Below are 23,337 nucleotides of genomic sequence, written 5' to 3'. Positions count from 1 at the left end.
CCCCGACCAGGAGGTCAGGAGACGGGCAGATCGAGGGTCGATGTCACGGCACGAGACCCGTGTGGTCGTCAGAATCTCTGCGGTTGTTTGCCCAGTCTTTTTGGGTACAGAGCTCAGAAAAACCACGTAACAGACTTGTAACATCGTAAACCAGCGAGCTGTTTGTTACGTCTCCCCGCTCGCTGGGAAAATGGAGACACCTCGTCCCTTATCAGGGAGAGAGAGAGAGAGCCCGTGATATGTCGAATACCGGGTGAACGAGTAGTCTTTGGAGTAACTGCAAGTCTGTGTGTTTGCTGTTGCTTAGCCCACACTTAAGTGCTGGGTGGCGGGAGCCAATGCTTTTTTTTGCCGGTGGGGGGAAGGGAGATTGTTGCTCTCAGCTGCTTCCCTGTGGGAGGGAGGGGAGCTGGTGAGGGGGAGGTTGGGGTTCTAACATTTAACTGTCATTCATTCTTTGGGGCACTCCTCTGTTTTCGTGCACGGTTGCAAAGAAAAAGCATTTCAGGATGTATATTGTATACATTTCTCTGACATTAAATTAGACCTTTGAACCTTTGTATCTCACTCCCACATAAAACCCCTTCACTGTTGATGCAGAACAGTCCACAGAACACAAAACCGTATATAAACGTCAGAGACGGAAAAAAAGCACTCAGAGACTCTTCAGTTTTTTTTTTGTATTAGTTTCATGATAAAATTTTTAATATCTTTGAGTACCTCATGAACACTACTTTTTCAACCGTGGCACGGTGACATCAGGTAACACTATACAGCTCAGACAAGCCACTGGCCTCCCGGGTTTGAACCAAGATTCCCAGACTCCTAGAAACCAGAGGTCTTGTCCGAGGCAGGAGTTTGGATTTTAATCTTCCCAGGATCGACCTGGAATCTTCGGGAGTTCACCTCCGACTCGCTGCCAAGAGCAATCACCTGGGAATACAACTCCGGGAAATGTTAAAATTGGGACTGGTGGGATATCTTTTTACAGCTTCTGTATAAACATTATTTATAAGAAAAATATCGAAGGTGTTGGGCTTGGTGGAAAGACAGGAACAACTGCTGGGCAAAGGAATTCTCCAAGTAACCAGTGGTCAAAACGGATTACCACACATGTCCCCTCCTATTGCTGGATCATCTGCTACTCTCTTGGTTCAGGACCAGTGAAAGGGTGTGGTCCATTTTTGCCTTGGTGATCCTCCTCCTCGTGGGAGAGGAGATGGCTCCATGATGTTGGTTAGCATTGCTGCCAGGTTGACACTAAATCTGACCCAAAAGGGGGCAAGCCCGTCTCCTTGCCCTGTTGCTGACATCCGTTCAACAAGGGGTGGAAGGTAAATTTGGAGTGTCCCCATAATGCCTCTGAGGCATTGCCTCCTTTCCCCAGGTTGAAGTTCCTGTCCAGAAAGGGGAGAGGGGAACGTATGACCTCCGCCTGGCCAGATCTCTCAGAGCTTGAGCTGCGGTTGGTGTGAGAGAGATGCACAAAGCGTTCAGCAGGTCGGGCAGCGTCTACGGAGGAGAACAAACAGTCGACGTTCTGGGGTCTCGTCCTAAAACATCGACTGTTTATTCCTCTCCTTAGATTCTGCCTGGTTTGATAAGTCCCCTCAGCCATGGAGAACATGCCTGCTCTGGTCATCAACACTGTGGGATCTAGAAGAAAGCGGTACAAGCAGGTTCTTTGACCCAAGACAGTGCCGAATTAATTATGCTAATGGTACAATTAATTATGCGGCACAAGCAGGCCCTTTGACCGACAGTGCCAAATTAATTATGCGGCACAAGCAGGCCCTTTGACCCAAGACACTGTGCCGAATTAATTATGCTAATGGCCTAGTCTCTTGACCAGGTGAGGGTGGTGGGGATGGTTGTTTACTTATTTATTCAGATACAGAGTGGAATAGGCCCTTCGAGCCGCGCCGCCCCGATTTAACCCTAGCCTAATCACGGGACAATTTACACGTCCAATTAGCCTACCAACCGGTACCTCTTTGAACTGTAGGAGGAAACCGGAGCACCCGGAGGAAACCCACGCGGCCACGGGGAGAACGTAAAAACTCCTTGCGGGCAGCAGCAGCAATTGAACCCGGGTTGTTGGTAGCGTAAAGCGTAATGCTGAACTCTATGCTGCTGGGCTACCCCTCCCCTCCACTGATCTAAGAAGCTGGGAGGTGATAGGCGGAGGTGGGGTGGGGTGAAAGGTAACAATCTCACCAATCATCCGCCATTTTGTCCTCCTTCCCCTCCCTCACTATATTCTGCCTACCTTTCCAGTCCTGACGAAGGTTCTAAGCACAAAACATCAATAGGTTATTCCTCTCCATAGATGTTGCCTGAGCTTCTCAAGGTCTGACCCTACCTACGTCCTTGTTGTGAGAGGTGGAAACAGGTAAGGCCAGGTGAAGCTGTATAGGCCTGTACAGTGGATACAATGGATTGCAGAAACATTGATGAATTCCAACTATGGACGATGGAGACTCCACTGAAAGCTCAGAGCCCAAGTAGATAGATGCTGCCTGGCCTGCTGAGTTCCTCCAGCGTTTTGCGGGTCTTGCTCAAGATTTCCAGCATCTGCAGACATTTGAAAAGCTGCTGATGTTGGAAATGCAAAGCAACACAGAAAACGCTGGAGGAATTCAGCAGGCCAGGCAGCATCTGTGGAAAAGAGTAAAGAGTTGACGTCTCAGGCCGAGACTCTTCATCAGGAGTGTGCTGACCTGCAGAGTCTCTCGTGTTTTTACATGGTTGGCAGGAGATGGGGAGCATTCCAATGAGGATGGGGGAAATTAGGTTGGATCAATCGAAACCATTAGCCAAACGGTTCTAATTTTGAGTTTCATCCATGAGGTACTGAGGAAAATGAAGAGTAAGGATGTAGATTTTCAATCTCTGCCAACAGTGGCTACCACCAACTCACACAGGGATTTACCCGGCTGTTACCATTTACTGCTGGATGTGATTCGGCTCGGTGGCACAGCCGATTAGAGCCACTGGTTCAATTCTGACCTCCCGGTAGAGTTTGCACATTCTTCCTGTGGCCACGTGGGTTAACCTCCTCCCCCAACCAATACCCTGGTCTTCTCCCGCCTCGCCAACACGCGTGTGCCAGTACATTGCCCCTGATGTCAAGGGCTGGTGGGCGGATCAGATGGAGTGGGGAGAATAGGTTGCAGGGAGGGGAGCGGAGGACGGGATTACCCTGAGAGCTGGCACGGACTCGATGGGCTGAAGGGCCTTTTCTGTTGTGAGGAAATAACGGGGAATAAGGATAGGAGGTCCCCAACTCACCCAGGCGTGAAAAAAAATACTACCCCAACCCACACAAAAAACAGTGACCAGACTCATCAAAAATGTATCAGGAGGTCATTTGGTCCATTTGCAGTTAAACTCATGCCCTTGGTCTTCCTCCCCTTGCACCCATGGGTGCTCAGCGACATTTATCTTCATAACGTGTATGTCCAGCACCTTAGCAAGACTGAAGCAAATGTGCTTGTGATCGCAACATCAGCGGCCCAGTGCGCTGGAAGGAATGAAAGGAAGCTTCTTTCAACGTAGAGTGGGATCTCGGCGTTGCAAAGTAGCCCTCAAACCAACCAGCACTACCCAAATCCCATGGCGTATCAACAGCTCCCTATGTACCCCACGTGTAGGTTACTTACTACATAACTAGTTGACAAAACTCTTAAAGAATACATATATACAACATTTCAAACCACAATCCATCCAGCACGGGTTAAGAGGCAGTTAACAATGCCCAAAATTCATCATCACCATCATCTTTAGGTGCCAAGTCCTACTGGGTAGCGGGTACATCTCTACCAAAGGAGATGTAAGGGACTCCTTCCCTCCACTTGCCCGCAGGTCACTCTTGGGTAAGGTGTAGCACCTGCTTAGAATTCCCCTGATCAGGGTCACGTGGTGGATGGACGTACGGGCACGAGTCCTGGTTACGCAACCACTGACGCCAGGAGGACAATCTCTGAAGAGTATTGATAACGGCTTGGGGGACGGGGGGAGTGTAACCCATCTTGCGAAGACACTGCCCAGAAGAAGCCGTTTCTGTCGAAAAATTTCCCAAGAGCAATCATGGTCACGAGACCATGATCGCCCACGTCATATTCATGCTGGGCTGGGGGGGGGGGGGGGGTCAATCTTGTGATTCCCACCCACCCCCAGTCAATCCAACCCCTCCCCTCCAACTCAAATCACAACCCACTCAGCTGGGATGCGTCACTTACACCAGTCTGCCGAAAGATCTCGGGCCGAAATGTCAACTGAACTTTTTTTCCGTGGATGCTGCCTGGCCTGCCGAGTTCCTCCGGCATCTTGTGTGTGTGTGTGTGTGTGTGTGTGTGTGTGTGTGTGTGTGTGTGTGTGTGTGTGTGTTGCTCAGATTTCCAGCACCTGCAGATTCTGTCTTGTTTGTCACTCGCATCGTACTTGGCTGCGGGTTCCTGGAGCCCCTATGATTTACTGAGGATTCTCACTCAAGATATTAGCGGTGACACAATAGCAGAGCGATTAGCGTAGTGCCGTGATGGGGCCAGTAATCCGGGTTCAATTCCCGCCATCACCTGTAAGGAGTTTGTACGTTCTCCCCGTGACCGCGTGGGTTTCCTCCAACTCCATGGGTTAGTAGGCCAATTGGTCACGGGTGTGTGGTACAGGCCGGAGAGGGCCTGCTACCTTGCTGGGTCTTTCAATAAATGAAAAAGAAAGCAGGAAGCAAATTCCAGCTGTCTGCTCGTAGTCTCTGCCGAGCAGGATTTTCTCAGGGAATGCGGTGAGGCATGGGGATTCCCCAAGACCGCCCCTCCCACTTGGCGCTAGGCTTCCGCAGTCAAGAGGCTGTCAAAAGAGGGATGGGTATCTCGCGCCAGAGGCTCACCGGCCCCCCACGTCCTGCACCAGGAATTGCTGGGGGATTGAATTCGATGTGGGAACATGTGGGTTGGTGGTGGGAATTTGCCCCTCTCCGATCTTTCCCTCGTGGGAAAGCAGGATGCATCCCACACAGTTACATACTGCAGCTGGAGAGGGCCGTTGGTTTGACCACACCCGGAATATCGTGCGCAGTTCAAAGGGAGGACATGTTTGAATTAGAAAGGGCGCAGGGAAGTTTCACAAAGGATGCTGCTGGGACTGTGTAATAAGGAGAGATTTGATTGGCTGGAAATGTTTCCCCTGGAGAGTAGTAGGCCGAAGGGTGACATCTTTTGTACATTGGTTGTTTGTCAGTCTTTGTTTATGTAAAGTCTCTTTAACCATCTATTGTATTTTTTAAATTTTTTTGTAAATGCTTGCAAGAAAATGAATTTCAAGTATATTGGTAACATAAACGTACTTGGATGATAAGTTGAACTACTTGGAATTCAAGGGTCAGGCACAGGGTGAGGCTCTTTCCACACCGTCCCGTCACTGGGCGGAGGGCTATTTTAAGAGTGAAGAAACAATTCCAGTTGAGGTTACAGATGGAATCGGATGTACATCAGCTCTCGCAGGGTTGCAGGCCATTATTTCCTGCAAAACGAAACCTAACATCGTGAGTGGCTGCGATGTTTCGCTCCCAGACGAGCTCAAGGCCTTTTATGCTCGCTTTGGAAGGGAGAATAACGCTACAGCCATGCGTATCCCTGCGGCATCTGGTGACCCTGTCTTGGAGGCCGATATGAGGACATCTTTCAGAAGGGTGAACTCTTGCAAGGCACCAGGCCCTGATGGGCTCTGAAAACCCTTGCCAGCCGACCGGCTGGAGTGTTCAGGGGCATCCTCGATCTCTCACTGCTGCCGTCGGAGGTTCCCTCTTGCTTCAAGCATACCAGTGCCCAAGGGCTGCCTCAAAGACGTGTCACGCGGTGGGATACGTATCTACTGCTACGAAGGGCTTTGAGAGGTTGGTCATGGTCAGAATCAACTCCTGCCTAAGCAAGGACCTGGACCCTCTGTAATTTGCCTATCGCCACAACAGGTCTACAGCTGATGCAACCTCACTGGCTCTCTGCTCGTGGATTGCCAGGAACAACGGCAATACCTACATCAGACTGCTGCTTACTAATTACATCTCTGCGTTCAACACAATCCTCCCCTCAGTTCTAATCAACAAGCTCCAAACTCTGGTCCTCTGTGCCATTACCTGCAACTGCACCCTCGATTTCCTCACCGGGAGGCCACAGCCCGTGCAGGTTGGAAATAACATCTCCACCTCGCAGACGCTCTTCAAGGATGCGGCGGGGCTCTACTGTCTCTAGACCCACAACTGTGTGGCCAGGCACAGCTCAAACGGGCATCTATCAATTTGCCAATGGCACAAACATTGTTGGGAGAATTTCAGATGGTGACGAGGGGGCGTACAGGAGTGGGATAGATCAGCTGGTTGAGTGGCATTGCGGCAACAATCTTGCACTCAACGTCAGTAAGACCAGGGAATTGACTGTGGACTTCAGGAAGGAGGTCGAGGGAACACACACCTGTCAGGATAGGGAGATCAGCAGTGGAAAGAGTGAGCAGTTTCAAGTTCCTGGGTATCAACATCTCTGAAGGTCTATCCTGGGGCCAACATATTCCAGTTACAAGAAGGCATAACAGTGGCTACGTTTTACTCAGAGTTTGTGGAGGCTCGGTATGTCGACAGTCGCAAATTTCCGCCGATGTACTGTGGTTCCTTAAGGTTGAGATTGGCTAAAAGCAAACGGGACTAGCTCACAAAGGGACCTTGCTCGGCCTGGATGTGCGTTGGGCAGACGGGGCTGTTAACGCTGCCCAGCTCCGGAGCAATGCGAAACCGAGGCAACAGAAAAGAGGGAATTATGTGATACACGGGTAAAGGTGCAGGTTCGATCCTGACTTCGGGTACTGTCTGTTCCCCCCGCAACTGCACGGGCTCCCAGGTCCTAATGACTTTCGGGTTGGCAGGATAAATAGCCGCTGTAAATCGTCCCCTTGTGTGCAGTGAATGATGGAATCTGGGGGGGGGAGGAACGATGGGAAGGTGGGGGAAAATAAAATAAAATAAGACTTGTGTAAATGGGTTTTCCAAATGCCTTGATGGGCCAAGGGTGCTAGTTTCAAAGTTCAAAGTAAGTTTGTTATCAGAGCCTGCTTTGGTGCGATCATCTGTTACATATGGCTGTCATGTATCCAAGGGGCTTGTTCTGAATCTGGGTAAAATATCCCTAAGCCACCAGAGGAGATGCGGAGACAAGGGGGCTCGAAGCTGATGAAGAGGGGAGTCTCTATGGTACAGCTTAAGGGGGCAAGTTCAAAGTTCAAGGAGCCAGGGCGCAGACAGGGCTGCCAACGGTGGCAGGAAATTCAGGTGATCAAGAACCCAGAGTTGGGGGGGCACAGAGGTCTTTGAGGGTGGTAGAGGGCTGGGGTCCGCAGGACGTTGGAGGCCCAGAGGCCTGCTGGGGCCGGGATGCTTGGTGACACTTGCGGGCGGCAGCCCCCCCCCACCCACCCAGCACACCCTTGGGTGTGTTGGTCGTTGAGGCACTTGGCTCATTTCACTAACGAGAGAGAGTCTGCGGACGCTGGAAGTCCGAGCAACACACACAAAATGCTGGAGGAACTCAGAAGGCCGGGCACTGTCTGTGGAAAACGTTTCGGCCGAGACCCTTCGCTAATGTGGTACAAGCTGGTGGCGAAGTTATGTTTCTGGGAAGATATACACGGCTCTAGTAGCGGGTCTGGGTAACGACATGTCGTCCACCTGGGAACGTCTTCGCTGCCAGCTTGTACCACATTCGTGAAGGGTCTCGGCCCGAAACCTCGACTGTGCTCTTTTCCATAGATGCTGCCTGGCCTGCTGAGTTCCTCCAGCATTTTGTGTCTGTTGTGACACATTTCACTATATGTTTCGGTAAATGAACGAAAAAAACAATCTGAATCTGAGGATATCACTTGATCTGGTGTGGCTGAGGGATTTGACCACAGAGGTGAGAAATTTGAAACTGAGGTGTTATTGGCTCAGGAACCTCAGTCAGGGGTGGCGAAGGGGGTGGGTGCCAACCAGCAGGCGACATTCAAAACCCAAGTCCTTGTCTGCTCCTTGATCTAGAAAGCCGTCCGCCACCAAAAACGTCAAAAGACTCTCCATGGTAACACAGCGTAAAATAAGTCGTGGTCGGTTGATGCAGCGTAGGATTAACGGACAGCTCCTCCGCGAGGTGAGGTCGCGGAAGCAGGCGTGAGTGAACCGGGCCCTTGGGCTGGAATTCCATCGCGCAGAGGGGTTTCCCTTGGCACGTGGGGGGCCCCCGTTTCCTCGGGGCACTTCTCTGGCGAGGGCTCAGGCGGAAGCGGATGCGGCAGGAGGTTGTGGCTTCGAGACCCGCCCCTCGCCACAGAAAATGGGGCACGAGACCAGGCCTGGTGCCACCCCCCCTCATCCGGTGCAGCAGCAGAGAGCATCTCCCTCCGCTCTGTACGGTGCTTCTGGAAAGTTCTCCGGCTGCCATGCTGAAGGGGAGGAGATCTGTGCGGACGTCAGGTGGAGGTACGGATAAAGAGTCAGGTGGGCTCTCGCCTCTATCGTCCCAGTCCCCTCTTCCGCTAAACTTGCAGTGGGGAGGGTGGGGGTTGGGGGGGGGGAAGGACAGCTTCAAAGCTCTGATGGGACGTCCCGAGTTGCTCCCCTCACACAGTTGTCATAACCTTGAGGGAGCCGGTGCGGAAACGAAGAATCTTCTTCTTCAGCGCGTGGGAGGCTTTGATCTTGACGAAGACCTTGGGCTGGGCTGCGTTGCGGCCAGCCGCCTGCGGGGCCATCTGCTGAGGCCACACCAGCCCGCCGCCCTCGTCGTCCGTCTCGCTGGAGCAGGTGCTGAAGGCCGGCGACTCGACCTCGCTCAGGCTTGACTCGCTGTCGCCGAAGCCGCCGTGGGCGCCATAGGCCCTGGGTCCCGGCCCCTCGTCCTCGGGAGGCGCCCGGTCCTCCAGGTCGCTGCCGGCCTGGTGGCCGGCCACCTTCTGGTACCTCCTGAGCCGCCGCTGGCCCTCCCCGGGCGCATAAGGCTCAGCAGCCGCGACCGCGACCTCCTCCTGGCTGATCTCCGCCGTCGACCTCCAGCGCCGGTAGCCGCCGCCGCTGCCGCCTCCGCCACCGCTGGGGTGACGCCTGGACCGCAGGGAGCGGCCCTCATCCCGCTCCACCGTGTTGTACTTGCCGCCGGCCGAGCTCTGCCGGTGCAGTAGGCTGTTCTCCGAGTTGGAGCGGCACGTCTTCTTGGCCCGCGGCGAAGGCTTGCGGCCGTTCCTCCTCGCGGCCTCCGCCTCCTCGCTGAAGCGGCACTTCTTGCCCGGGGCCTTGCCCTTCTCCCTGAAGCCGGGGGGGACCGCCTCGGGCGACATGTCGGCCGAGCGGCACTTGCTGAGCATGGCGGCCTTGGCCCGGCCCCCTGGCCCTCCCCCTTGCCCTCGGTATGGCTGCTTGGCCGGTATGTACTGCGCGTTGACCATCTGGTAGGCCCCGTCGTCGAGTCCCCGGATGGGCGACCTCTTCTCTCGGACCTCAGGCCCAGCGGCGATGCGTTGCTCGAAAGGTGGCGACTGGACTTCCACTGAGTTGGCCCGAGTGGGTGCAAAGGCCCGGGGCCCATCGTCCAGTGAGTACACGTTCTGGTAGTAGCTCTCCTGAGGCGATGCCCGCATGGCTGGGTGGTAATTCAAGTCGTGGTACTCCAGGGAGGTTGGTCTCATGGGTGGAGTATTCGTCATGAGCCTGACCTGTTTCCTCAGGCTCTGGGAGTGCTGGGCCTCCTCCGTGCCCTTTGGCTTCTGGGCGGCGCCGGCGAAGCTGTCTGAGGCCTGGCAGCTGGGGAGATTTTTCTTGGCCGACGACTGATCCCCGCCTGTGCTCCACTGGGGCCTGTACCTTGCAGTGGGCAGGCTGCCGTCGAAGCTGTGGGAACTGGAGATCTTCCCCCTCTCGGACGAGGGGTACACCTGCTCGCAGCTGGGACTCTGAGGGCTGGCGGGCTCGGTGTTCCTCTGGCACAGGCTGCTTTGGCGAATCAGGCCCTTGGTGGGGTCCGCCGCGAGGCTCGTCCTCGGCTTGTTCGAGCGGACCGGGTAGACCCTTTTGTGGACCAGGCCGGTGATGTAGTTCTCCAGCCTCTTTGACTGCACGGCCTCCAGGCCTTGGGCCAGCTCGGCCTCAGAGCCGAAGAACAGCTCGCCGTCACCGTCCAGCTTGTAGGCGCCCAGGAAGGAGGTGGGTGAGAAGGGCTTGTCTTCGCTGCTTGCCCGCAGGGCTTGGCCAAGGAGGGGGCTCTGTATGGCCATGGCGTGGAGGGGGCCGGGGTAGGTGAAGAGCTCCAGGTTGTCGCGGGTCATCAGGTCTGACGGGTGCTTCGACCGCATGTCTGCCAGAGCTTCCAGTGACTCCGAGTGGGTCGCCGAGAAGGAGCGGGGCACCGAGGAGACATAGTCGCTGTCGGCATAGCTCAGGCTCTCCTCCTGGTCTGTGTGCAGAGGCTCGGCTGGAAAAAATAATCAATACTCCATGTTAGAGTGCAGTGTGAGTCATCACTCCCAGGACAGGGACAGCACGGGTTAGATACAGAGTGAAGCTCCCTCTACACTGTCCCATCACACACTCCCAGGACAGGGACAGCACGGGTTAGATACAGAGTGAAGCTCCCTCTACACTGTCTCATCACACACTCCCAGGACAGGGACAGCACGGGTTAGATACAGAGTGAAGCTCCCTCTACACCGTCCCATCACACACTCCCAGGACAGGGACAGTACAATCTCGACCCTGAATGAAGCTCCCTCTAAACTGTCCCATCACACACTCCCAGGACAAGGACAGTACAATCTCGACCCTGAATGAAGCTCCCTCTAAACTGTCCCAACAAATGTACCAGAGCAGGGACAGAACAAACTGAACACCAAGTAATACTCCTCGGGGGTGTGTTATAGCATCGGGATTTGACACCCTACTGCTGATGGAGTGGGAGTAGAGTTACCCGTGATTGAAGGGTGGGGCAGACTCCATGGGCCAATTGGCCTACTTCTGTTCCTATATCTTATGGTCTTACACTCCTTCAGTATTAGTAAACGAGCCACAAGCCGCGCACATTGCGCTGGTGAGTCATATGTCATCATAACATTCACTAGCAGTGAATTAGATCCAAATGTTACTGGACTTGTTCTAGGTAGAGGCTCCAAGGAGATACGGTGCCGCCAACCACAATCTCATGTAACGAAAGACGGAACAGTCTCCTCGTGATCCCGAGTTTGAATCGCAGTGAACCTCCTGACACAGGGCCTCAAACAAAGCAGGAGTTGACTGAGGAGGCAACCAAGTTGGTCCACAGTCGTACGTCTCCTGCCAATGGGTATCTGACTACCCAGATGACTGTGTGGCGTTGAGGCCACCTCAGCGTAGCAAAGGCGCGGTTACTCTGCAGAGGAGGTTCCCGAGGACGTTGCTGGGATCAGGTGTCCCAAGGAAGATACAGTAGCCCGGGTTTGGCCTGTTTTACTTATTCATGTATTTATTGAGATACAGTATGAAATAGCCCTTCCGGCCCTTTGAGCTGTGCTGTCCAACAACCCCCCAACTTAACCCCAGCCTAATCACGGGACAATTTACAATGACCAATTAACCTACCAACCGGTACGCCTTTGGACTGTGGGAGGAAACCAGAGCACATGGAGGAAACCCACACGGTCATGGGGAGAACACACAAAATCCTTACAGGCAGCGGCGGGAATTGAACCCCTATCTCCTGTACTGAAAAACGCTGTGCTGACCACTACGCTACCGTGCCGCCCCGTTTTCCTTGAAGCAGAGAAGGTTGAAAGAGAGAAGATTGTGAGGGGAATAGACCAGAGAGGAGTAAGTTTATTTATTTCGAGATACGGCATGGTAACAGGCCCTCCTGGCCGACTGATCCCAAGCAGCCATGTGACCTTTAACTTGCTAACTTGTACGTCTTTGGACTGTGGGAGGAAACCAGAGCACCCGGAGGAAACCCACATGGTAACGGAGAAGAACATACCAGTTCCTTACAGACGGCGCTGGGAATTGAACCCGGTTACACTAACCACTACACCCCAAAATGTCCTTGGTCGTGCTGCGAGCTCTGCGAGCAGGGCTCGGACCCATGTGGGGGATCGCCTCTGGATTTCAAGTCCAATGCCGTAACCATGCGGCCGACTTTTCTCCACTGCAGAAGTGACTTTCACCACAGGGCAAAGATTTATGGTAATGGGCAGAGTGTTAGTGGGGATTTGAGGCTGACGGTGGGTGGAATTTGGGACCCAGTGCCTGAAAGTGTGATGGAGGGAGACACTCCCACGATGAACCCTTGGATTGCCAAGGCATAGAAGGCATTCCGCCACATTCTGGTAAATGGGTACTTGGTGGTCAGCACGATGGAGATGGGCAGAAAGGCCTGTTTCTGTGCTGTAAGTCTATGAGCATTGCACAGGCTCCTGTCCATCAGGCTCTGGTGTCTATATGAGGTTGGTCTAGCAAGGGTGACCTCCAAGAGGTCCACCATCTTGTCATGGGGTTTGAAGGCTTGCGTGCCTCAGTGACCCGGAGAGCTGTGTTGGCTGGGGTCAGGGCTTTGGCTCTTGGTAGAGTCACCCATGCCAAACAGGTCAAAGAGTAGAGGCCAGACTAAGAGTGGTCCACCGGTCCTCCAGGTTCAGCTCAGGGCTAACAACCCTGACTGGGCAAACAAAATTGTTACGGAAACAACAGTGAAGAACCCTTCTGCATCTGAGTGTGTCGATATTCCTGAGTCTCCACCCGGGACTTGCATGACCGACAGTGGTGAAAACTGAGAGGAAGCTACCGACACAATAGAAGAAGCTCCTAACACCACCACAGATGGAGGATCTTCACTGCTGCCCTAAACACCAGCAACGTAATGATCAATAAGTAAGTAACAAGAGTTAATAGGTACAGACAAAAGAGACGGCAGATATCTGAAGCAGCAAACCATCTGCTGGTGGAAGTCAGCAGATCCAGCGATGGGGTGGGGGCAGGACCTACCAATGTTTGGAGTCGAAACCCAGCATTTGATCAGTTCTGTAGGAGGGTGAGGGAGAGCCATTCACTATAAGATATTGGATGGGTTGGGAACGATTTAAGGCAATGCTGCAATAGCCTGACCAGGGTCCAGGGTCCGACCCTGACCTCCAGCGCTCTCTGCGTGGAGTTTGCACGTTCTCCCTGTGGTCTGCCTCCGGTTTCCCATGGGTGCTCTGGCTCCTCCCACGTCCCAAGGTCGAGCGGGTTGATAATTAGCCACTGTGGATTGATTCTGGTGTGTAGGTGATTGGTGGAGTCGGGGGTGTGGGGAGTGGATGGGATGTTGAGGGGGAACTAGGAGACGAGTGGAAGTGTGTGCTATTGGCCGGTGCAGAGTTGGTAGACCGAAGGGCTTGTTCCTGTGCGGTGGGTCTCCAGGACTCCACACTCACTGAAGTTAAGTTAGGAGTGGGGAGGAAAGTTTGGTTTACACTGAGAGTTACTATCTGGGATACACGCCCCGAGCGAGCAGGAGAAACAGACTTCTTCCACACAGAACATGCTTTCTTCTGACTGCCACCATTAGGAAGGAGATACAGGGGCCTCAGGACTCTCACACCACTGGGGTCAGGAACACTGACTACCCCTCAACCATCAGGCTCCTGAACCAGAGGGGATAACTTCACTCAACTCAACACTGAACTGTTCCCACAGCCTACGGACTCACTTTCAAGGGCTCTTCATCTCATGCTCTCAATATCTATTGTTTATTCATTTATTATTATTTTTCTTTCTGCATTTGGTCAATTTATTGTCTCTTCCACATTGGCTGTCCGTCCATCCTCTCGGGCACGGTCTTTCATTATGTTTGGATTTAATGTGAATGCCCGCAAAAAAAAAGAATCTCAGGGTAGTTTATGGTGACTTGAATGTACTGTGATAATAAATTTACTTTGCACGTTTAAGTTTTGAAGTTTAATACCAACTTTTTTGAAAGTATTGCAAAAAAAATCCTCAATGGATGTCCTCCCACTACTGGGCATTAATACAGTTCCTCACGGGGACATCCTCAACACTCCTCTGCAGTTGCCTGGGTTCACACCTACCTAATGATTTGGGTCGTTCGTTTGCATAATTAATGCGAGCGTCAGCCAAGCCAAGCCGCGGGTAGTTGCACGCAGCAGAATGCAAGCTGGGGAAGCACTCGGCAAAGATGGAGGCGGAGGAGTCGGAGAGCGCGGGGGACGGGCCCTCGCTGAGCTCATAGAAGCCTGCAGGAGGGAGCAGGGGGGAGGGTGGAGGGAGGCAGAGAGGAAGGTGGAGGAAGACGGTGGGGAAGGCGGGTGGGGGTGGAAGGTGGGGTTGTAGAGAGAGAAAAAAATCAGCGTGTTAAAGGCGTGGGTCAAACATCAACTTGCAGCAGTCGCGTGGAGCGTGAACGGATCCATTCGGCGGTATCGTGTGCTGTCCCCGACCAGTCCGCACAGAGGTATCTCGAGCATCTCAAGCGAAGCGATTCCCTCCAAAAACCTTCAGGCTTTGCAGGGGTTCGTGGGGATGGCGGGAACGGTCTCTAGGGTTGCCAACTTTCTCACTCCCAAATAAGGGACAAAAGTAGCAGTCGAATACGGGACACGTGTGCTCACTCCAAGAAAGACTACCTTGACCATGAAGCCTGGCGTGGGCACCTGCGTGCGCGTGCATGACGTGCGCATACGTGACGTGCGCATGCGTGTACGTGCCGATTTTTTTCTACAAATCGGTTTTGGCTTAACCTTCCCGATTCTGTTAAGTGAAACATACATTATTTCTACTTTATATAGGCTGTGTATTTATCATATCATTCCTGCTTTTACTACATGTTACTGTCATTTTAGGTTTTATGTGTTATTTGGTAGGTTACTTTTTGGGTCTGGGAACGCTCAAAAATTTTTCCCATATAGATTAATGGTGATTGCTTCTTCGCTTTACACCATTTCAGCTTACAAACGGTTTCATAGGAACGCTCTACCTTAGCGGGGGAATACAGGACAAGGGCAGTCCCGTATGGGACAAACCAATTTAGCCCAATATACGGGATGTCCCGGCTAATACGGGACAGTTGGCAACCCTAATGGTCTCTCAGTGTACAACATTTGGCGGGGGGGGGGGGGACCTGTTAGGGACAGGCCTGTCACTGTATAACAATGTGGTACTGGACTGTCGGTGGGTAGTTTCACCAAGGCATCTTTTACATCCACTGCAGACTCGAGAGTGTGAACTAAACATCACATCCCAACGGTCTCCAAGAGTGCGGGAATCCTTCAGTAGGTGGAGCAGGAATGGGCCTCGGCCTCTCAAGACTGCTCTACTGTCCAATATCATGTCTGGCTTGCCCTGCCCCTGTGCCCAGATATCCTTTAACTTTGGTACCTCAATGACTGAACTGAACTGCACTTGACCCAGCGTACTTCGGAGTCAGGAGCAAAGTTTATTTACTTATCTATCAATCCAGCATTGAATAGGCCCTACAAGCCCTTCTAGCCCCCAGTTTAACCCTAGCCTAATCACAGAACAATTCACAATGACCAATTAACCTAACAACCGGTACGTCTTTGGACTGTGGGAGGAAACCAGAGCATCCGGAGGAAACCCATGCGGTCACGGGGAGAACGTACAGACTCCTTACGGGCATTGGCGGGAATTGAACCTGGGTTGTTGGAACTGTAAAGCGTCGTGCTCACCACTACGCTACCGTTCCACCAATTAAAACCAATTCGTGAATGGCTGAGAGGGGAAGACAGATCTGCATTTCCGTAGCGCCGTCTGTGGTGACCCACATCGCCTGGGATTTCTTTTTTGGAGATACAAGAGGCAGCAGATGCTGGAATCAAGGCAACAAGCAAACTGCTGGACTAACTCAGTGGGTCAGGCAGCATCGGTGAAGGGAAGTGGGCAGTCAAAGTTTTGGGTCATTTGCAAAACCTCGCACTTGTCTGCACTAATTTCCATCAGCCATTTTTCTGCCCATTTTTCCAGCTGATGCAGATCTCTCTGCAAACAATGATAGCCTTCCTCGCCAACCACTACACCCCCAATCTTGGTGTCATCAGCAAATTTGCTGATCCACTTAACCACACTATCATCCACTTAACCGATTCCTGCTCACACGGGCCTACAGTTAGAGAGATAACCATCTACTACTCTGACTTCTCCAACAGAGCCTATTCTTAATCCAATTTATTGAATGCCGAACGACTGAACCTTCTTGACCATCTCCCATGAGGGACTTTCTCAAATGCCTTACCAAAGTCCCTGTAGACAATATCCACTGCCTCACCTTCATCCACTTTCCTGATAACTTCCTAAAAAAAACTCTATAAGATTGGTTAGACGTGACCTACCACACACAAAACCATGCTGACTATCCTTAATCAGTCCATGTCTATCCAAGTACTTATATATCCAGTCCCTTAGAATACCTTCCAACAGCTTTCCCATAACTGATGTCAGGCTCACCGGCCTGTAATTTACTGGTTTATGTTTAGAGCCTTTTTTAAACAGTGGTACAACATTGGCTATTCTCCAGTCCTCTGGTACCACCCCTGTCACTAAGGATGATTTAAATATCTCTGAAGGGCCCCGGCAATTTCTACACTTGCCTCCCATGGGGTCCAAGGGGATACCTTGTCAGGCCCTGGGGATTATTCCACCCTGATTTGCCTCAGGGTAACAAACACCTCCTCCTCTGTAATCTGACCAGGGTCCACGAAGTTGAGGCTGCTTTGCCTCACTTCAATAGACACTGCGTCCGTCTCCTGAGTAAATACAGATGCAAAGAGTGAATTTAAGATCTCTCCCATCTGTTTTGGCTCCACACAGGGATTCCCATTCTGGTCTTCCAGAGGACCAGTTTTGTCCCTTGCAATCTGTTTGCTCTTCACATACCTGTAGAATCCCTTTGGATTCTCCTTTACCTCGTCCGCTAGAGCAACTTCATTCCTCCTTTTAGCCTTCCTGATTTCTTTAAGTGTCCTCTTGCATCTCTTATACTCCACAAGCACCTGATTTGTTCCTGTTTGCCCCACCTGCTATGCACCTCCTTTTTCTCTTAACCAGGGCCTCAGAACCTCTTGAAAACCAAGGTTCCGACTCCTGTTATCTTTACCTTTTATTCTGACTGGCACATACCAGCTTTGTACTCTCAAGATTTTGTTTCCGAAGGCCTCCCACTTTCCAAGTACACCTTTGCCAGAAAACAGACTGTCCCAATCCACACTTGCCAGATCATTTCTGATACTACCAAAATCGGCCTTTCTCCAATTTAGGATGTTGTATGACATGGGCAATCATGGTCTTCCCATGACCACGATTGGTCTTGGCAAACTTTTTTTGTTCGGGTGTTTTGCAATTGCCTTCTTCTGGCCACTATCAACACTCTTCAGAGATGGTCTGCCCGGCATCAGTGCTCACATAACCAGGACTTGTGATATTCACCACCTGCCCCCTTGGCTTCACGGGACCCTGACTGCGGGGGGCTAAGCAGGTGCTACACCTTGCCCAAGGGTGACCTGCAGGCTAGCAAGGGAAGGAGTGCCTTACACCTCCTTTGGTAGAGGAGGAGTAGGAACTGGTTAGAAGGAGGGAGAAAGGGGATGGAGGGGGAGCACATTTCCTGAAATTGGAGAATCTAATGCTTAGACTGTTTTGCTGCAGAGAACCCAAGCCGAACATGGGACTTCCCCTGGTTTGCGGTAGAGTTATTTCTAATGCGTTTACGCAAAGAACACACTCAAATTGAAGTGATAAAAGGAGAGGAGAGTGGGGATAATTAGGCAGGAATGCCCGGAGACAGGAAAACAAAGAGATAAGGGACGACGCAGTGGAGAGCACTCTAACTGGCTGCATCGCCATCTGGTATGGGTGCGGGAAGGAGGGGGCTACTGCACAGGATCGAAGTAAGATGCGGAAAGTTGTAAACTCAGTCAGCTCCATCATGGGCACCAGCCTCCGTAGTGCCCAGGACATCTTCAAGCATCGATGCCTCAAAAAGGCAGCGTCCATCATTAAGGACCCCCACCACCCAGGACATGCCCCCTTCTCATCGCTACCATCAGGGAGGAGGGACGGGAGCCTGAAGACACACACACTCAACGATTCAGGAACAGCTTCTTCCCCTCTGACATCCGGTTTCTGAATGGACATCGAGCCGATGAACATAACTCACTTTTTTATCGACTGTAATTCACAGTTTATTTTATTATTACGTACCGCCGCCGCGTAACAGCAAATTTCACAACACATTCCAGTGATATTAAAGCTGATTCTGGTTGTAAGCAGAGGAAGTGACACTGACAGCAAGACAGAGTGAGGAATGAAACAAGCCAGATGTGAGAAGCCAAGGTAATTATAGAGGCAGGCAGAGCAAAATCAAAACCTGAAAATCAGGGAAATGGGGAAAGAAAGAGGTGGAAAGCTGACTGAAAGCTGGAACTGAATAGATAAATAATGTAACTAGACATCAGCGTTGGTCCACGGCCTCCTCTTGTGCAAAGAAGAGGCCACCCTCAGGGTGGGGGAACAACACCACAAATCCCACCTTGGTAACCTCCACCCTGATGGCATGAAGATTGATCTCTCATCCCTGTGAAATAATCCACACCTCCCCCAACCATCCTCTATTCCCCACCCTCACCTCCCCCTGGGTCCCCTCCTCCTTCCCTTTCTCCCATCGTCCACTCTCCTCTCCTATCAGATCCTCCCAAGCCCTTGACCCTTCCCACCCGCCTGGCTTCACCTATCCTCCTTCCCTTCCCCCCACCATTTTATTCTGGCATCCTCCCCCTTTCCTTCGCAGTGATGAAGGGTCTCAGCCTGAAATGTCGACTGGTTATTCTCTCTCCGTGGATGTCGCCTGACCTGCTGAGCTCCTCCGGCAACTTTGTGTGCGTGTCGCTTTGGGCGTCAGTGTCCCTGACAGAGAGCCTGTGTGGGAAAATCTATCAGGAGGAATTTCAAGGCACGGAAATCAAACACTAACCCCAAACTGACCTCAACCCCTTCACTTGCGACGTTGTGTATTCTCCAGGATGAACATCTGGAAACGATCTTTTCTTTTTTTCAACGAATCTAGACAGATTTGGTGGGTGTTTTCGGTTCAGTTACTGGAGCTGCTTTTTAAAATTTATTTATTTAGAGATGTAGCGTGGAATGGAACCTTCCGGCCCAACGAGCCGCGCCATCCAGCAGCCCACACATTTAACCCTGTCCTAACCACGGGGCAATCTACAATGACCGATTACTTTACTAACCGGTACGTCTTTGGACTGTGGGAGGAAACCAGAGCACCCGGAGGAGACCAACTCGGCCACGGGGAGGATGTGCAAACTCCTTGAGACGCCACTGGAACTGAACGCCGAAATCCGACACCCCAAGCTGTAATGGCTTCACGTTGACCACTATGACACCGGTGCCAACAGGAAAGCCAGGCCGGCGACCACATGTCCGGGAATGAAAGGGTTATCTTACGAAGAACGTTTGATGGTTCTGGGTCCATACTAGCTGGAATTCAGAAGGATGAAGTGGGGGAATCTCATTGAAAACTTTCAAATGTTGAAAGGCCTAGAGAGAGTAGACATGGAAAGGATGTTTCCCATGGCGGGGGAGTCTAGGACAAGAGGGCACAGCCTCAGGATCGAGGGGCATCCATTTAAAATGGAGATGCAGAGAAATTTCTTTAGCCAGAAGGTGGTGAATTTGTGGAATTTGTTACCACAAGCATCTGTGGAGGCCAGGTTGTTGGGTGTGTTTAAGGCAGAGCTTGATAGGTTCTTGATTGGACATGGCATCAAAGATTACGGGGAGAAGGCTGGGGAGCAGGGCTGAGGAGGGGAAAAAAGATCAGCCATGCTGGAATGGTAGAGCAGACTCGATGGGCCAAATGGCCTAATTCTGCTCCTATGTCTTATGATCTTATGGAATTGAGGTGAACAGCGACCTTGTGTAAAACTCACAAATCTCCCTCCAAGAATTAGTCACAGGGATAGTTAGAGGCACTGTGGTTTTGGTAACCAAGACTTTTTCTATATATATTTCTTATTATCATTTATAGTATATTTTACGTATCGTTCTGCACTGCAGTCACAAAACAACATGACGTGCACTCAATGACCACTTTATTAGGTACACCTGCTCGTTAATGCAAATATCTCATCAGCCAATCACGTGCCAGCAGCTCAGTGCATAAAAGCATGCAGGCATGGTCAAGAGGTTCGGTTGTTGCCTGGTCCAAACATCAGGAGGGGGAAGAAATGTGATGTAATTGACTTTGTTGGTGCCAGACGGGGTGGTTTGAGTATCTGAGGAACTGCTTATCTCCTGGGATTTTCAGGCACAACAGTCCCTGGAGTTTATGGAGGATGGTGGAAATAGACAATATTGCACCAGTGCTTACAGAGAATGGTGTGGTAACACCTTGTTAATGAGATCAGGGGAGAGCGGCCAGGTTGGTTCAAGCTGACAGGAAGGTGACAGGAACTCAAATAACCACGTGTTCTGTACAGTGGTGTGCAGAGGAACATCTCTGAACACACATGTTCAACCTTGCTGTGGACGGGCTACAGCAGCAGAAGACCTTGAACACACTCCACTGGGGATTGGCCACTGGGTATATGTCAGGTGATAATAAACCTGATTCTGATCATTTATTTATTGGGATACAGAACAGAAAAGGCTCTTCAGAAATCCCCAATTGAACCCGGATAGTTTACCATAACCAATTAACCTAGCAACCGGTATGTCTTTGGACTGTGGGAGGAAACCAGAGCACCCAGAGGAAACCCACGCGGTCATGGGGAGAACGTACAAATTCCACACAGGCAGCCACAGGAATCGAACACTGGTCTCTGGTGCTGAAAAGCAATGTGCTAACCACTACTTGTCATTTTTTTTTCCCTTTTGCTTGTGAGTATTATTTTCCTCAGAAAATAAACCAAAACGAATCCACTTAACCTGTTACCCTTCATGTGGTCACATGGTTCACCCTGACAGCAGCTGAGGGAGTCAGATTCAGCGTTCCCAGTGCTCAGCAGTAAGAAACTGAGTGTGATCAAAGGCTAATTGTTAAACCAGACCACAGCCAGCCTGCGCACACAATGAGCAAAGGCCTACAAATAATCTCCCCTGGATGCTGGAGGGGTATGCAGTCTGGCCAGAGAGTTACACAGAAATCCTTCAAGTCTAGAGAGGAGAAAGGACAATATAGCATCATGAATGACCCCACCCTCCCTGCTCACGGACCGTTTGTCCCACTCCCATCAGGGAGCAGGCATCCACGCCAGGACTTCTGGACTCAAAAACAGTTACTTTCCCCAAGCAGTAGAGCTGATCAACACCTCCCCCCACTAACTCCACCACTGCCTCAATATTTCCTGTCAGATTCATCTTATGTACAGACACTCCCGTGCCTAGCGTCACTTTATGGACATACAATCAATTTATGTATATAAACTATCTTATGTATTTTTATTTATCGTGTTTTTTTTTAACTATTCTGTTCTTTATCTTACTGTGGGTTTTTTTGATCCGGAGTAACAATTTTGTTCTCCTTTACATTTGTGTACTGGAAATAACATTAAACAGAGCTTGAATCTTGAAATGTGAGAAGATAACCTTGACTTGTAAATGCTTAAATCAGGCCTACGATGGAAGAAGCCGCACCCTTTCACACTGCCACTACGTGTCCCCCTCCCCCTTACCTGAACTCGGGCGACTGTCGATCTCTGGTTCCCCTCCAGGAGTCTGCGACGCGTCGAGTCGGAGGTCACTGACCTGCCTCTCCAGTTGCTGGAGGGGGCTGAGGAAAGCGAGTTCTTGACGTCTCAGCCCATTCTACCAGCGGTTAATGAGAAGGAAGAACAGGGGAGAAAGACCAGGTGTTAGTCATGGTGTCGTCATTGAGATTAACATGAAGATTAACTTTATTGTTCACATACACATCGAAATATACAGTGAAATGCAAGATTTGCTTCAATGACCAACTAAGGATAGTACACATGTACCCACCAGCATGTTTCCTGCACCAAGAAAGTTCAAAGTATATTGTACAACTTGAGATTCGTCAGCTAACAGGCAGCCACGAAACAAAGAAACCCAAAAGAACCCATGGAAAAAAAAGACCGCTGGACATCCATTGTGCAGAGAGAGAGAAAAAGAAACTAATCACGCAAATGATAACCGCAAGCAAATAGCGCTCTGTAGTCTACAGAGATACTCTGAGACCCATAGTCCAGCGCGGAGCCACCTAAATGTCGCGGAGCAGCAAGCTGAGCCGGCCCGTCACTCGCCACGGCTTCTAACATAGCCTGCCCTAAAATTATTAACCCCTTGGAATGTCAGAATCCGCATCAGGTTCGATATCACCGGCGTAGGTCATGAAATTTGCTGTTATGGCAGCAGTACGTTGTAATACATAATACTAAAAATGTGGATTACAGTAAATATATATATATATATACTGGCGCATGGCCAAATGGTTAGGGTGTTCAGCTAGTGATCCGAAGGTCGCTAATTCGAGCCTTGGCTGAGGGAACGTGTTGTGTCCTTGAGTAAGGCACTTAATCACACATTGCTCTGCGACGACACCGGTGCCAAACTGTATGGGTCTTAACACCCTTCCCTTGGACAACAACAGTGTCGTGGAGAGGGGAGACTTGCGGCCTGGGCAACTGCCGATCTTCCATACAACCTTGCCAGGCCTGTGTTTTGGAAACCTTCCAAGGCCTTCCATGGTCTCACGAGACTAACGGATGCCTATATATGTATTAAATAGTTCAATTAAATAAAAAAAGTAGTAAGGTTGTGTTCCTGGGTTCGATGTCCACTCAGAAATCAGATGGCGCAGGGAAGAAGCTGTTCCTGAATCGTTGAGTGTGTGCCTCTTTCCTGATGGTAGCAATGAGAAGAAGGCATGTCCTGGGTGATGGGGGTCCTAGAGTGGAGCCGTCTTTTTGAAGATGTCCTGGATGCTGGGGAGGCTAGTGCCCATGATGGTGCTGACTGAGTTCACAACTTTCTGCAGGAATATTTTAACCCTGTGCTGTAGAACAGCCCTCCCTCTGCCCCACCCCTCCCATGCAGCCAGTTAGAATGCTCTCCACCGTACATCTGAAGAAACTTGTGAGTGGCTTTGGACATCCCAAGTCTCCCCAAACTCCTAATGAAATTTACTGTAGCTGCTGTCGTGCCTTCCTCGCAACTGCGTTGACGTGTGGGGCCCAGGAGAGATCCTTGGAGATGTGGACACCCAGGCACTTGAAATTGCTCAGCCTCTCCACTGTTGACCCCTCGATGAGGACTGTAAG

The 23,337-nt window shown here is 51.2% G+C and overlaps 1 protein-coding gene across 2 annotated transcripts in view; it reads right to left on the bottom strand.

Annotated features, from left to right (window-relative positions):
- Positions 1 to 662: 662 nt before the first annotated feature.
- The window catches only part of LOC140203790 (dapper 1-like), a 102,209-nt gene continuing 79,534 nt past the window's right edge, over positions 663 to 23,337 (bottom strand). The window contains exons 2-4 of one of the 2 annotated variants that reach the window (XM_072269863.1): positions 21,733 to 21,865; positions 14,104 to 14,268; positions 663 to 10,484 (exon numbers count right to left, since the gene is read on the bottom strand). In XM_072269863.1, coding sequence (XP_072125964.1) covers positions 8,641 to 10,484; positions 14,104 to 14,268; positions 21,733 to 21,865 — 2,142 coding nt within the window. In that variant the 3' untranslated portion in view covers positions 663 to 8,640. The remainder of the gene's footprint in view (positions 10,485 to 14,103; positions 14,269 to 21,732; positions 21,866 to 23,337) is intronic. The other variant, XM_072269865.1, reaches the window with a different exon arrangement.

Source organism: Mobula birostris, chromosome 10, assembly GCF_030028105.1.
Source record: "Mobula birostris isolate sMobBir1 chromosome 10, sMobBir1.hap1, whole genome shotgun sequence".
NCBI lineage: Eukaryota > Metazoa > Chordata > Chondrichthyes > Myliobatiformes > Myliobatidae > Mobula > Mobula birostris.
The sequence above is the reverse complement of the archived record's forward strand: the minus strand, read 5'-3'. Positions and strand labels throughout refer to the sequence as shown.